Source organism: Bombyx mandarina, chromosome 11, assembly GCF_030267445.1.
Source record: "Bombyx mandarina strain Sakado chromosome 11, ASM3026744v2".
In the NCBI taxonomy this organism is placed as follows: Eukaryota; Metazoa; Arthropoda; class Insecta; order Lepidoptera; family Bombycidae; genus Bombyx; species Bombyx mandarina.
In genome coordinates this window covers 11,661,437-11,674,037 of record NC_143218.1, presented here as the reverse complement: position 1 = coordinate 11,674,037, position 12,601 = coordinate 11,661,437, and the positions used below count along the sequence as shown (strand labels likewise).

General features: G+C 34.7%; 1 protein-coding gene across 1 annotated transcript; it reads right to left on the bottom strand.

Moving 5' to 3' along the window:
- Positions 1–5,584: 5,584 nt before the first annotated feature.
- On the bottom strand, positions 5,585–11,004 carry LOC114243562 (leukocyte receptor cluster member 8). The gene is made up of 5 exons (XM_028175093.2): positions 9,571–11,004; positions 8,979–9,495; positions 8,482–8,686; positions 8,162–8,369; positions 5,585–6,156 (listed from the first exon to the last, which is right to left on the bottom strand). The coding sequence occupies exons 1-5, from the start codon at positions 10,608–10,610 to the stop codon at positions 5,994–5,996; spliced, it is 2,133 nt and encodes a 710-aa protein (XP_028030894.2). The 5' UTR covers positions 10,611–11,004; the 3' UTR covers positions 5,585–5,993.
- Positions 11,005–12,601: the final 1,597 nt, after the last annotated feature.

The window sequence follows — 12,601 nt, the reverse complement described above, 5'->3', positions numbered from 1 at the left end:
GTCACATCGCTTCGGAATAGAAACCAGCTTAATTTACACTATGTTGTGTATTGTGCTTAAATTATGGATTGTATTCATCATTTCGGTCCATATAAATAATTATATGGCACCTACCTATATATCGCAGTACTGCGAGCTGACAACCCTTACAAATATCCCAATTTAACCCTTACCCGTGTCAATTTACCCCGGACGCTGGGTAAATTGGGACGGCCATTATTTTACCGATTATTTCTTTAAAATGAATAATTAAAATAATGTAACGGTTTTTATCACCTAGGTACGTTCAAGACTCAACTTATTTCTTTGGTTGAGCATTGACTATTTAATTGGAACTATGTTAAAATTCAATCTGAAGTTCGATTTTGTCCCTATTTACCCCATTTGACGGTAATTCTTCTTCTTCTTCTTAATTTTGGCTCGGCACCATTCGTGCATTTGGCCAGTGTCAAGTATTTTACATTTTGTCAACAAAGCGAGGGAAACGTATAACGCGAATTAAAATAATTAAATCGTACCGGGAATTATACAAAAACAAATCAGAATAATTTCATATCTAAAAAATATATATAACAAAAGAAAACAAATAATATTAAATTACAATTTAATCTTGTTATTTATAATAAATTTATTTAATGCACTATATACACAGGGTCTATTATCTCTAAGAAGTAAGTAAATATTAGAAGGAAGAGGAATAGAGATAGATATTAGAGATTCGTATAGGAAAGAGTGGTCATATAAAGGACAGGAAAAGAAAACATGATTCATATCGTAATAACTCTCACCACATTCACAGGCAGCACTAGATACTATGCCAAGTTTATGCAGATGTACCGGAAGGCAAATATGTCCAAGACGCATGCGGATTAAAGACGAAGTGGCAGTTTTATTAAAACATAGTTTGGCAAACCATGGTTTTCTTGGGATTAAAGGTTGTATAGCGTAGAGGAAGTGACCCTTGACCTGACTGCTCTCTCTCCAGCTCAAATCCCATGTATCACGGAGATATATGCTAGGTAAAGCATTCAGGTCGTGTCCGAAAATCGTGTATGGGTATAAATCGCCAATCACAGTTGCCTCGTTTGCCAAACTGTCAGCTCTCGCATTTCCTATGATGCCACAGTGGCTAGGTATCCAGCAGAAAGTGACTGTGTAGTTGTTTAATTGGCAATGCAACAACTTTCTCTTACATTCAAATGTTATGTGGAAGAAAGGATTCAGTTTTAAGGAAAATTTTTCTAAGCATTGTAAAGAACTAAGTGAATCTGTAAATATAACACTTTTATTGAGTTTAAAAATTATAACATATTCTATTGCTTTCAGAAGACCGAAGCATTCTCCCGTAAATATAGATGTTTCTGGTGGTAATTTTATTTTTTGGACTACGAGACACGTAGACATTTAAAACTGTATTAACCTAATTGAATGGATCTTCTCTCTCGCACAAAATTCATGTTAGATTTAGAGAAAATCAGGTTTTTTAGATCTGGATCTCGGTTTTACTCGGACTGTTGATTTCATATAGGTCTATGGATTTCACCGAATTCCGGGTGCAACAGTTGGCGTCAAAATGTCATTTTGAATTTTACTGTTTAAAAGATAATATAGTCCAAAAAATAAAATTACCACCAGAAACATCTATATTTACGGGAGAATGCTTCGGTCTTCTGAAAGCAATAGAATACGTTATAATTTTTAAACTCAATAAAAGTGTTATATTTACAGATTCACTTAGTTCTTTACAAAGCTTAGAAATTTTTTCCTTAAAACTGAATCTTTTCTTCCACATAACATTTGAATGTAAGAAAAAGTTGTTGCATTGCCAATTATACAACTACACAGTCACTTTCTGCTGGATACCTAGCCACTGTGGCATCATAGGAAATGTGAGAGCTGACAGTTTGGCAAACGAGGCAACTGTGAGTGGCGATTTATACCCATACACGATTTTCGGACACGACCTGAATGCTTTACCTAGCATATATCTCCGTGATACATGGGATTTGAGCTGGAGAGAGAGAAAAGTATTCAGAAAAAACTTACCCTACGTAGAAAAGACAAATAATAAATATAGGAATAACACTAATCTAAAATTCACAACTTAGAACTATTCTGATTACTAATTACAATAAATCTACAATTTAATTTAAAAAAAAATTAAAAACCGCGCCCGCCAAGTTCGAACGTTTCCCGCGCTTTTTCCCATTAAATAATTAGAGAAAAGAGAGACCTACCTATTGTTTTTTATTACTAATCTAATGCCGGCCACTCACATGCGCGCAAACATTCGTACAATGTATGAATATTTGCGCGCATGTGAGTGGCCGGCATAACAGCCATGCTGTTTTTATGGGATTTCTTTTGATGACGATACGCTACACAGTAGACGGCACGATCTATGAAAATAGCGAAACGTCCGTTGCCTTCGCAATCCTGGGCGCAACTGGTCACACGAATGTGTGGGAGATTACGCGAAGGATCGCGGTTCGCGCGCTTTGATGTCTGTTAAAAAAACCGACACAGCTTGGAAAACCACGATTGCAGCGAAAACTTTGCAAAATCATTTGCAAATGTCGTCCTACACATGCGGGTTTGCGTACTAGTGCGAATGTGAGTGACCGGTGTAATACCTCACAACCATAGATTATACACTTAATATATAATTAGTTTAATATGTACCGATGACCCTAAATATTAGGTGTATTATCTATACCCATGTTAATAATTTTTCCATGACAGGACTTTTTGGCGGGAACGTGAGGAGTGAAGTTTGTGTGATTTGCTTTAATTTGTCAATTTAGTGTTTCTTCGGGTTTAAATGTGTAATAACGGTGGTTTATTAACTGTTTAATATCTGTGAAAGTGCACAAATGTGGGAAAATGAAACAAGGCCGCTGGACGTAACTTCTCGGGATCCTCCAAAAAGTCCACTGAAAAAATCTCAGTAAATGACCACCATTTTACTGAGATTATATTTCATCCCATATCATCTCATCGCATCTTGTTTAGTTTCATCCCAGTTGATTAATGTCACAAATCAGTTGTCTTCATTTCATTTCATTTCACTCCATATTATCATTTTTCATAAAAATAAGAACATAAATTAAAATGAGACGACTTAAGGGTCTTAGTTACCAGGTCATAAAATCTCTTTAAATTTTTTTTTTCCATGACAACTTTAGATAATTGACAGTAGTGGTATTCCATTTTTCCAAGTGAAAAGGCGAAGGTATCACACACAGTATTATACAGCTTAACCTTTTGTTTGTATATTCTGGGAGCGAAGTGAAATGTAATTGATTCATTTGAGACATTAATCAATTGAGATGGTCAGACGTCTTGTGAGACTGCACGGGTAGGTACCACCACCCTGCTTATTTTAGGGTAATTAAGCAGTAATGAATTTCGGTTTGAAGGATGGGGCAGCCGTTGTACTGTAAAAACTGAGACCTTAGAACTCATAACTTAAGAGCATTACCCAAAATGTTTGACCGTCGTTTTAAAAATCTACTTAAAATATAATATGTATATTTAGGACATACTATGTTAAATACAGTAAGCTAAATCTAGACAGATTCTGAATTTCCGATTGTTTTTTTGTTTGAGCTTGTACGTTATCGTACACCTTAGGACCCTACATTGACTGCTTCAGATCGACACGAATAATCGCCACGAGACGGGCATCCGGCGTCTTATAGGATTTCAAGAAATCTTATAAGATTGATAAACCCGTTCAACACGGGTTGACGTCACTCGCCTTATTGACACGTGTGATGTGCTGCGTACCCAACAGCTGGTAGTTTTTATACAAAAAACCTGTAAAATATTAGTTAAGGGCGAAATCATTTTATCAGTACTGAATTTTTTTTGTTACCATTTAAACACTTTCTAATCAAAATTTTTAGTTTTCCTATAAGATAGAAAAAGAAGGATGCTATATTTCCTATTTATAATGATAATTTAATAATATTTATCATGAAGTTGTTTTACATGATTATAGCGTTTCAATTTAAAGAAAAATAATTATCAGCATAATTTTGGGACAGTAACAAAACAAGGAGCTTGGGTAACAAAGTTGGAAATGTAAGGCTAGCTTTACACTATGACACACATAATAAGTAAAAGTCAAAACATAAATAAAAAAAATATTGCGAATATTATTCCAAAAATAAAACTTTCTTTGAGGAAACAAATAAAAACTTATACCCTCTAATTAATCAGTTGTGTCTTCATTATATACTAGTATAGCAATTATGTGAGATGTGTACTTAGCTTTAAAAAATTCTTTTTTGTTACTCCTCGTTCTGCTTATACGTTACCACGGGAAAGTAACAGAAACAGAAGTAAACAAAGGACGGGTACAGAGTTTCAATAAAATACGTCATGTTCTCGACTGCTCTGGGGTAGACCGGTGTTATAAAATAAAAGAGTGGACTGTATTAATACGATAGGTGTAATATTTGGTTAATTTATAAAAGAGTATTAAGCAAGTGCCGCGGGTGACGTTGCTGCTCGAAGTGTCGAATACTGTCGAAGAAGGTGTAAAACCGCGACCTCGCGCCGCTGTCCTCCTCCCGGCGCCCGCGCCGCGCGATCGTCCATGTCCGAGCATCGACAATACATATTCTTTAAAATTCAACAGTTAAAATAGTATTTTACATCAAATTGTAGTTCATAAAATTAACTATTTATCAATTTTAACAAGAATACTAGGTATCTTAAACTTAACTACACACAGGGTAACAAAATCCGGATCGAATTCCCCGCAGTGCAGGGCACAATGTTAAGTCGCGGCTGTTGTCGACTAATGTCGACACTATAGATTAAACACTGTCCTGTCGACACCGACATGACATTTATAACAAAATGGCGATGTGAAATGTCGTCAATAGTGTTGCCAAAAGAAAAAACACCAACTAAATTACTAGTTTAAAAAATCTTTCGACGCAAAAATCGGTAACAAAATCGGAATTCCACTTTGGAATTTTTATGGGATAATATTATTTTCCGAAAACTGATTAACTTACGGCGTATTTCATTTTAAATTAAATAAAACATGTATTCAAATACTCTAAGTAGTGTTTTAAGACTATAGCTTAAATTCAGTTTCTTATACTTTAACGAAATAAATGAGTTCAAAATCACCGCGGTTTCAGTGGGACAACTTATTTTCCATAGTACGAAAACTTTGGTTTTTAGATTGATAATTATTTATTGTAGTTAGTGTGGTTATTTATTGTTTTGATATTTTCTCTGATAATTAAGTAATATCAATGAAGTTACGAGTCATGTATGGTATTTATATTAACGTAGTAAAAAATTTATCAAAGACCAAAGTATGGAACATCTACATTGTGGCTATGGTGAAAAAATTGGAGAATTGCTCTCAAGGTAGGGACGGCATTTAAGTTGTAGATGTCTATGGGCTCCCGTAACATGTCTGTCTGTACACATGGTGTATTGGAAGTAAAAATACGGCATGACAGCGGACATTAAAAATGTACGATATTCCAAGACAGCTTTTCTTGTAGCCATTTGAATACATCTGAGGTCTAGAAATTTATCTTTAAAAAAAAAACCATTATAAACATAAATCATTTATTATTACTTGTTCAGGCGCATTTTGAATTATTTTACTATCAATAAATTAGATTATTTTTAAAATATTTGAGAAATTAAGTCTTAGAAAACATATCTATATTATATATACAAAGAGTACATAAAACCTTTGAAATGTGTAAGAGGACCATAATTTTATGGTTTAAAAACTGAACTTCTTCCAAATTCCACTCTTGCATCTTGATGTCCCAAGCTTCATCTCATGTTGTAGTAACTTGTGTGTTTGGTACTTGTATCATCTGGTGCCACCTCCTAATGAAGCTGATAAAACTAAAATAAGAAGTATATGGCCCGTAGATGGAGACTCCAATGTTGTATCTGTCTTGCGGCTGTGTCATTACACAAAGCAATATGCTATCTAACAGAAAATGTTATATACTTGTAACAGCAGTGGCGCTAGTTTTGCAATCTATTTGTGTCCGATTACAACCAGCATATGATAGAGGAAATTGGTTTAAAAATTCAAGTGCCTTAGAACTCGACTCGAATGCCAACTCTCGAGCGATGAATTCCACAGGAACGGTCTGTCTGTAGCTGCACATATTAAAATGGGATTATTAAAACATAGCCAGCAAGGCTGGCAACACATTATCATTGGAACAAATGTTAAGTTTAACCTAAATTAGCTAATCTAGTGACTACTGTACTGTGAGTCTTAATTCCCAGACAGAAACATTAACTGTATTAAAGTTATTATAGTAAAAGTAGCTCCGAGAACCCTACACTATATGTATCAGTAAACACTTAAAACACCAGGATAGTGAGTAAGGTTGTTTTCTCAATCTTTGGCATTAGAAATCTATATTTCTATTACACAGAAAAGAAAACAGGAGAAAATCCTGGGTTTGTTGAATGTCGCGTTTTTTTTTAATTCTAATATAAATACAGGGTGCTTTGAAACCATATTCGAAAATGTAGTCAGGTGCTACAGCTGGTTATTCTTGGTGAGATAAAATAAAAAAAATATCTGTGTAAAATTTTGAGTTGTTTTACAAATTGTAAGAAATTAAAACACATTTAAGAATCAACTGTCATTAAATTATTTGTCTCACCGAAATGGTCTTACAGCGGTTTTTTTTTTAATAATAAAAGAAATTTTTTGCTAAGCCTACGTGTTTGTTCCCGTTTTGACTTCAGGAATGGTTTCTTGAGATCCCTTACAATATGTAATAGTTCATGACAATCATTATAATTTAGTAGCCTAGTGGCTGAATTGTAGAAAAATATATTTTAATTTAATTATTTTAAATTTTACTTTACCATGAATACAAATATGTACTGAGTACATATACAGTCATCAATAAATAATAAAATATAGAACAAATTTCTTTTTTTTTATTTTACATCTCATTCATTCACTCATTCATATACTTCATCAGTATACACATCTCATTCAATATTCTGTTAATTATTGTCTTATTTCAGTATTAAGACATCCCCTAATGTTTTTCGCAAATCGTCTGATATTTTAGTCAACTATTTGTACAAAATGCATAAAAAAATACTAATTGCCTTTCCAGTCAGAGACTACTTACTGCACTGATACTATTTCGAAAATATAACTGTTTACGGAAATGATGTTCTCATGTTTCCAAATTTCGTTTTATAAAAAAGAAATCATTTTCATTCTCTATTGGATATGTATCCTATGGAAGCAATACTATTTAGTTTTGAGAATTTAATGCATACTAACAACTTTTCACATTATTAAATTTTGGAGATTCTTCAGGTACTTTTTATTGGAATTGCCTCTGGCATTACATTAAGACAATGACTTGCCAAAAAATATTATAATTTATTCTCAATAAATTAATTTAATCAAAATTATTTTGACTGTTTATTATTTTCACTTTACAATTTCTGATGTTTCGAATATGGATTTTCCAGTTTTCATGGTAACAAAGGACTACATTGTTACTTGTAAAGATTTGAATATTGTGGGAACTATTGTATGTTTGATATGACGCTTATTACTATAGAATACACAAAAACCATAGAAAATACTATAGAGTTATTATTTGTAACTGGGGTAGATCTTGCAGAGGAGCCAGTCTCGAAATGAAAGTGAAAGTGAATATATTAAAACCTACACAACAAGCCTACATAAACAAAGCTGGTATCTACTTTTTAACATGATGTTAGTCATTGTAGTAATGTGATAATGGATAATGTACCCCCTTACCCTGAAAATATGACTTGGCGGCAATAGGTTTTAAACCATGCTATATTTTTTTATCTTGATCAATCTTTAATTTATTTGCTAGGGTTGATAAGAATAAAGAAGTACAGTTACAGGTTGACTTTGAAAAAAATGCATTTTAGATGCAAAGCAAATTATGCACATGTGTTTTTTTTAAAATACTAGATTTTCATGTTGAGCCATTTCTTTTATAATATATTTTGTAGTGAGCATTACTAATTAATAATTAGTCTAATTAGACTGGAAATAGAGTGGACACCCAGTTTCAAGTGTTGGTCAAAAGTGTCTATTTCCACTGTTAAGTAAACTAATAAAAAATAAACTAAGAAAAAGACATACGACTTTATGATGTATTTGAGGTATTGTTTTCGCTCCCTCTCCACAAACCAGTCCATGAGGTATCCAGCCATTAGTGGGGCAGTTTTGTAGAGCAAGAAAAACTTGTGTAAGTTTCCAGTTGCCCAGGCACATCTAGTTTGTAATGCATGTTTTATACAATTATTTTCCCTGTCTTCTTTAGATAGAAACTGAAATATGGTTGTTAAATCTGAAATAGATAAAAAATAAAATATGACTTTCCTTTATCAGACTGAACAAAATTACTTAGATGCTGCTTTGGATATTTGGTTTAAGAAGCACCAGAAAAACATAATACTAACCTAATGTATTCTTTGTAAAAATGTAGTACAATATCCTGTATGCTGTAAATTCTGCTAAATTTGATCTACAGTGTGGCAATTCACTGTACAACATTTTAAGTTGAGTTTGACACTGATTGAATTCCTCATGGTCACCTTTTTCCAAGGCAATGCGAGCATGTGTTTCATATACTTCTACAGTGAAACTATCTCTTACCCCTTGCACCTGAAACATGTTACTATCACTATAGTTGTATTATAGAATATTTTAAACATAGTGCCTTTGTTGACTCACATACATTAGATTACATATTTAACAGTTATTATACACTAAACTTGAAATTAAGTTTATTATAATTTTACATGGATATATAAAAGGAATAATAAAGAAATCTCACAATGAGTGTTATACATTAGCCCATTAGTTGAACAACTGTGATGAAAATCTATAGATTGCTTAACATCAATTAGATCCATAATACAGTTTTGCAAAAAAAAATTTAATTTTTTTTACTTACAGTTAGATCTTGCCTGATGGATTTGAGTTGATCACAAGCATATCTATAATCTTGGCGCTCTATCCATTTTTCTTTGACATTCTTGAGGGACTTATTTAAAACTGACACAGGGCGAACTTCACATGCTTCAGGTGCTTTAGTTAGTCTCAAGAATGACTTTTCTATATCTAGACATGTACCCACTATGTGCATATCATTTACTTCATAATCACCTTCATTGTCTTGGATTATTGATTTTTTAGAAGTAAGTTCTACTCTTTTGCTATTTACTTGTAGTGAACTTGCTATGGAGGGTACATTACTTGAACCTGCAAATCTTTCAGCTCTTTTTTGAAGTTTTTCAGCATTACCCTGAGCATCTTCAACAACAAACTGATTACACTGTTTCTTTTTATTTTTGCTAAATTTTTCTGATTTTTTATTTGAAACTAACGACAACCTATCCTTAACTTTTTGCCTCCCCTTACCTTTTGGAGGTTTTTTCTCTTCAATTTCATCACTCGAACAAGATGACGCACTGGAACAAAGCAAGATTAAATCAACTATCACTTTGGCATTGCACATTATTTAAGGTCTTAGAATTCTTACTCACCTTAACCTTTTTCTAGGACTCCTAGATTTTGACCTGCTCCTCGAGCGTAGTTTTTTTTTCCTTTGATTATTTTTAATTCCACTAAAGCTATGATTAACTAAGTTAGACCTACTTTTAATCACTTCATTAAATTTTTCACACTTTTGATATAAGCTTAATGCACCCCGAACTGGTTTAACAGACAAATTATTACGCTCACTGTGGACACTTGGTATTGGTTCTATATCCCAATTCCTAGTCCATATTTCATCTTTATTTGCAGCAGCAGTAATTCGTCCTTTTAAGCATATATCAACTTGATCTCTATCAAACTTACTCTTACACTTTTCATAACACTTTTTGATATATCTCTCCAAGCTTTCAGGCCATGCTCCTGTTGAAGATGGAAATACTGTTTCTGTCTTAAAACTTTCACTTGATGTATCTGGTTTGACAAAAGTATTCTCCAGCGGGAGACCTTTTGGCTCTTCCGGAGGTTCAGGTATATTCTCAACTTTCATTGGAGGCGGCAGAGGAACATCAATTGGAGGTGGAGGAGGTTTGGGAAGATCTGGAGGAGGAAGAGGGGGCAATGGTGGTGGATAATCAGGCAAAGGAGGTAGATTTGACTGCGAAATTGTGTTATCTTCATATTCGTTGTCAAACTTTTTCCGTTTAACTTTAGGCTCAGTTGGGTTTGTCAAGAGAGGATTTTCACTCTGAGATAAAGGAGCAGCTTTTCTTACATTATTGAGATTGAACTTGATAGGGTTCTGATTTGGGAAAGGGCGGTTTACGCCCGGGCGTGGGGCTCTGAGTAAAGGTGGTGGATTTGAAGCTTGATTCATACCAAATTCAGACTCGTTGTTGTATTGATGATGGTGGTTATAGGCATTATTATTACCAGCATGATTAAAATATTGATTATAATAAGGTGCATACATTCCACCATGGTAATTGTTATATGGATGATGAAAAACACCATACATCCATGGATTATGATTTGGAGGTAAACCAGTCATTGTTTGCAGTGGAGGCTCCTTAGCATTATTGCCAGACATCCTTAACAGCTAAACAAATAAACCAACTACTGCAAGGTATTCCTGCAGGCAATTACGTTCCTGTGAGAAGTTCTTATTCCCCTTATAGATTCTTGTGTGAAAATCTTAGTTACGGCCACTATTTCTTACAAAAACAAAATGGCGACGACAAAGAAAGTCGATTGTTACATACGTCTTGGATGTTCAAAGAATATTCTTGGATATTGTAATAAATAACAATAAATGGAGGACGTAGCAATTGCACTCACATTTCACGTTTCTTCAACTAAATTTTACACCTTTAAAATAATTTTGATCTAAGTACTATGAGTGTACATCACAAACAACAGACTCTCAAATATTAAGTGTATAATCTATGCAACAGATAATTGGTACTATTTGGTACATATGTATGGGATTTTTTGGCCTGAACGCGAGGAGTTAAGTTGTGATAACTTGTTTTATTTTGTCTATTTAGTGTTTCTTCAGGTTTAAATGTGTAATAACGGTGGTTTATTAACTGCTAAATATCTGTGAAAGTGCCTAAATGTGGGAAAATTAAACAAAGCCTCTGGATATAACTTCTCGGATCCCGGGAAAAAATCTCAGTAAATGACCACTATTTTACTGAGATTATATTTCATCTCATCTCATTTCATTTAATTTCATCACAGTTGATTAATGTCTTAAATTAATTATCATTTTTCATAAAAATAAGAATATAAATTAAAGTAAAACATGACTTAAAGGTCTTAGTTACCAGGTCATAAAATCCTATAAAAAAGTACTTAAGTATTGTGGAGGGTAATGCTGGCCACTGACATGCGCGCAAATATTCGTACATTGTACGAATGTTTGCGCGCATGTGAAGGGCCGTCAAACATTCATTCGCAAACTTAATGTGGCTGTGCAAATTGGTTCGTTACTCAATTTGCGAACCCGTTTGCGCTTCCTCGTACACTTGTTTACGAATGTCTCACGAATTTCTCCTCCTTTTTAAATCGTCAATAGAACATTGAAGAGAAAAAGAGTTTTGAATTCTTTCCCAGACATCATTAACAGCCATGCTGTTTTTATGGGATTTCTTTTGATGAAGATACGCTACACAGTATATATACTACACGAACTATGAAAATGGCGATACGTCCGTTACCTTCGCAATCGTCGGCGCAACTGGGCAAACGCATGTGTGGGAGACTACGCGAAGGTTCGCGGTTCGCGCGCTTTGATGTCTGTTAAAAAACCGACACAGCTTGGAAAACCACGAATGTAGCGAAAACTTTGCATAATCATTCGCAAATGTCGTCCTACACTTGCGGGTTTGCGTATTCGTGCGCATGTGAGTGACCGGTGTTAAGGTAAGGAGGACCGTCTCAAATGGGAGAAGCTTGAAGAAGTGTCCCATTTTCAGCACTAAATAACAGTTCAAAAATCCTCCAGAATGGCGCTAGCATAGGCACAAGGTATATGAATTGGGCAGTTGTTAAAAGTAGAAGTTCGCTTCAGGTGATCCGTTTGCTGTTTCGCTTCCAGTAGTTTCGATTACTAACGGACTGTATTTTTTTTATACCTATGCTGATAGCCTTGATAGGCTATTTCAGCTTCACCCAACGTGTGTAGGTGAGCTTACGGGGCTCAAACCGGAGTGTTGCTAACATTGACCGTAACAAGAGCAGTGCTTCGCAGAATCTACCACCCCATCGGAAACGCGACCCACTGAGAAGATCCGGCGAGAAACTCAGTGAGCTGTGTCTATGTGTTAATTCGCTCGTCGAGCCCTTCGTCGCAAGCGACGGGTTCGACGAGGACGGTGACCGGTGGTTATGGTGCCAAAAAGCACCGTTAATGGATCAGGAGGATCCGTAATGACGTGCTTTCGGCGACGTCGACGGTTTACCATTTGGTCTACAGGATCGGGTATGTAGTTTCCAGCGGCCACGACAAGAGGGTTCTCATGTCGTGCCGCCTTCTCGAAGTGGCGCAACGATGCCGACTGTAGATATTTACTGACA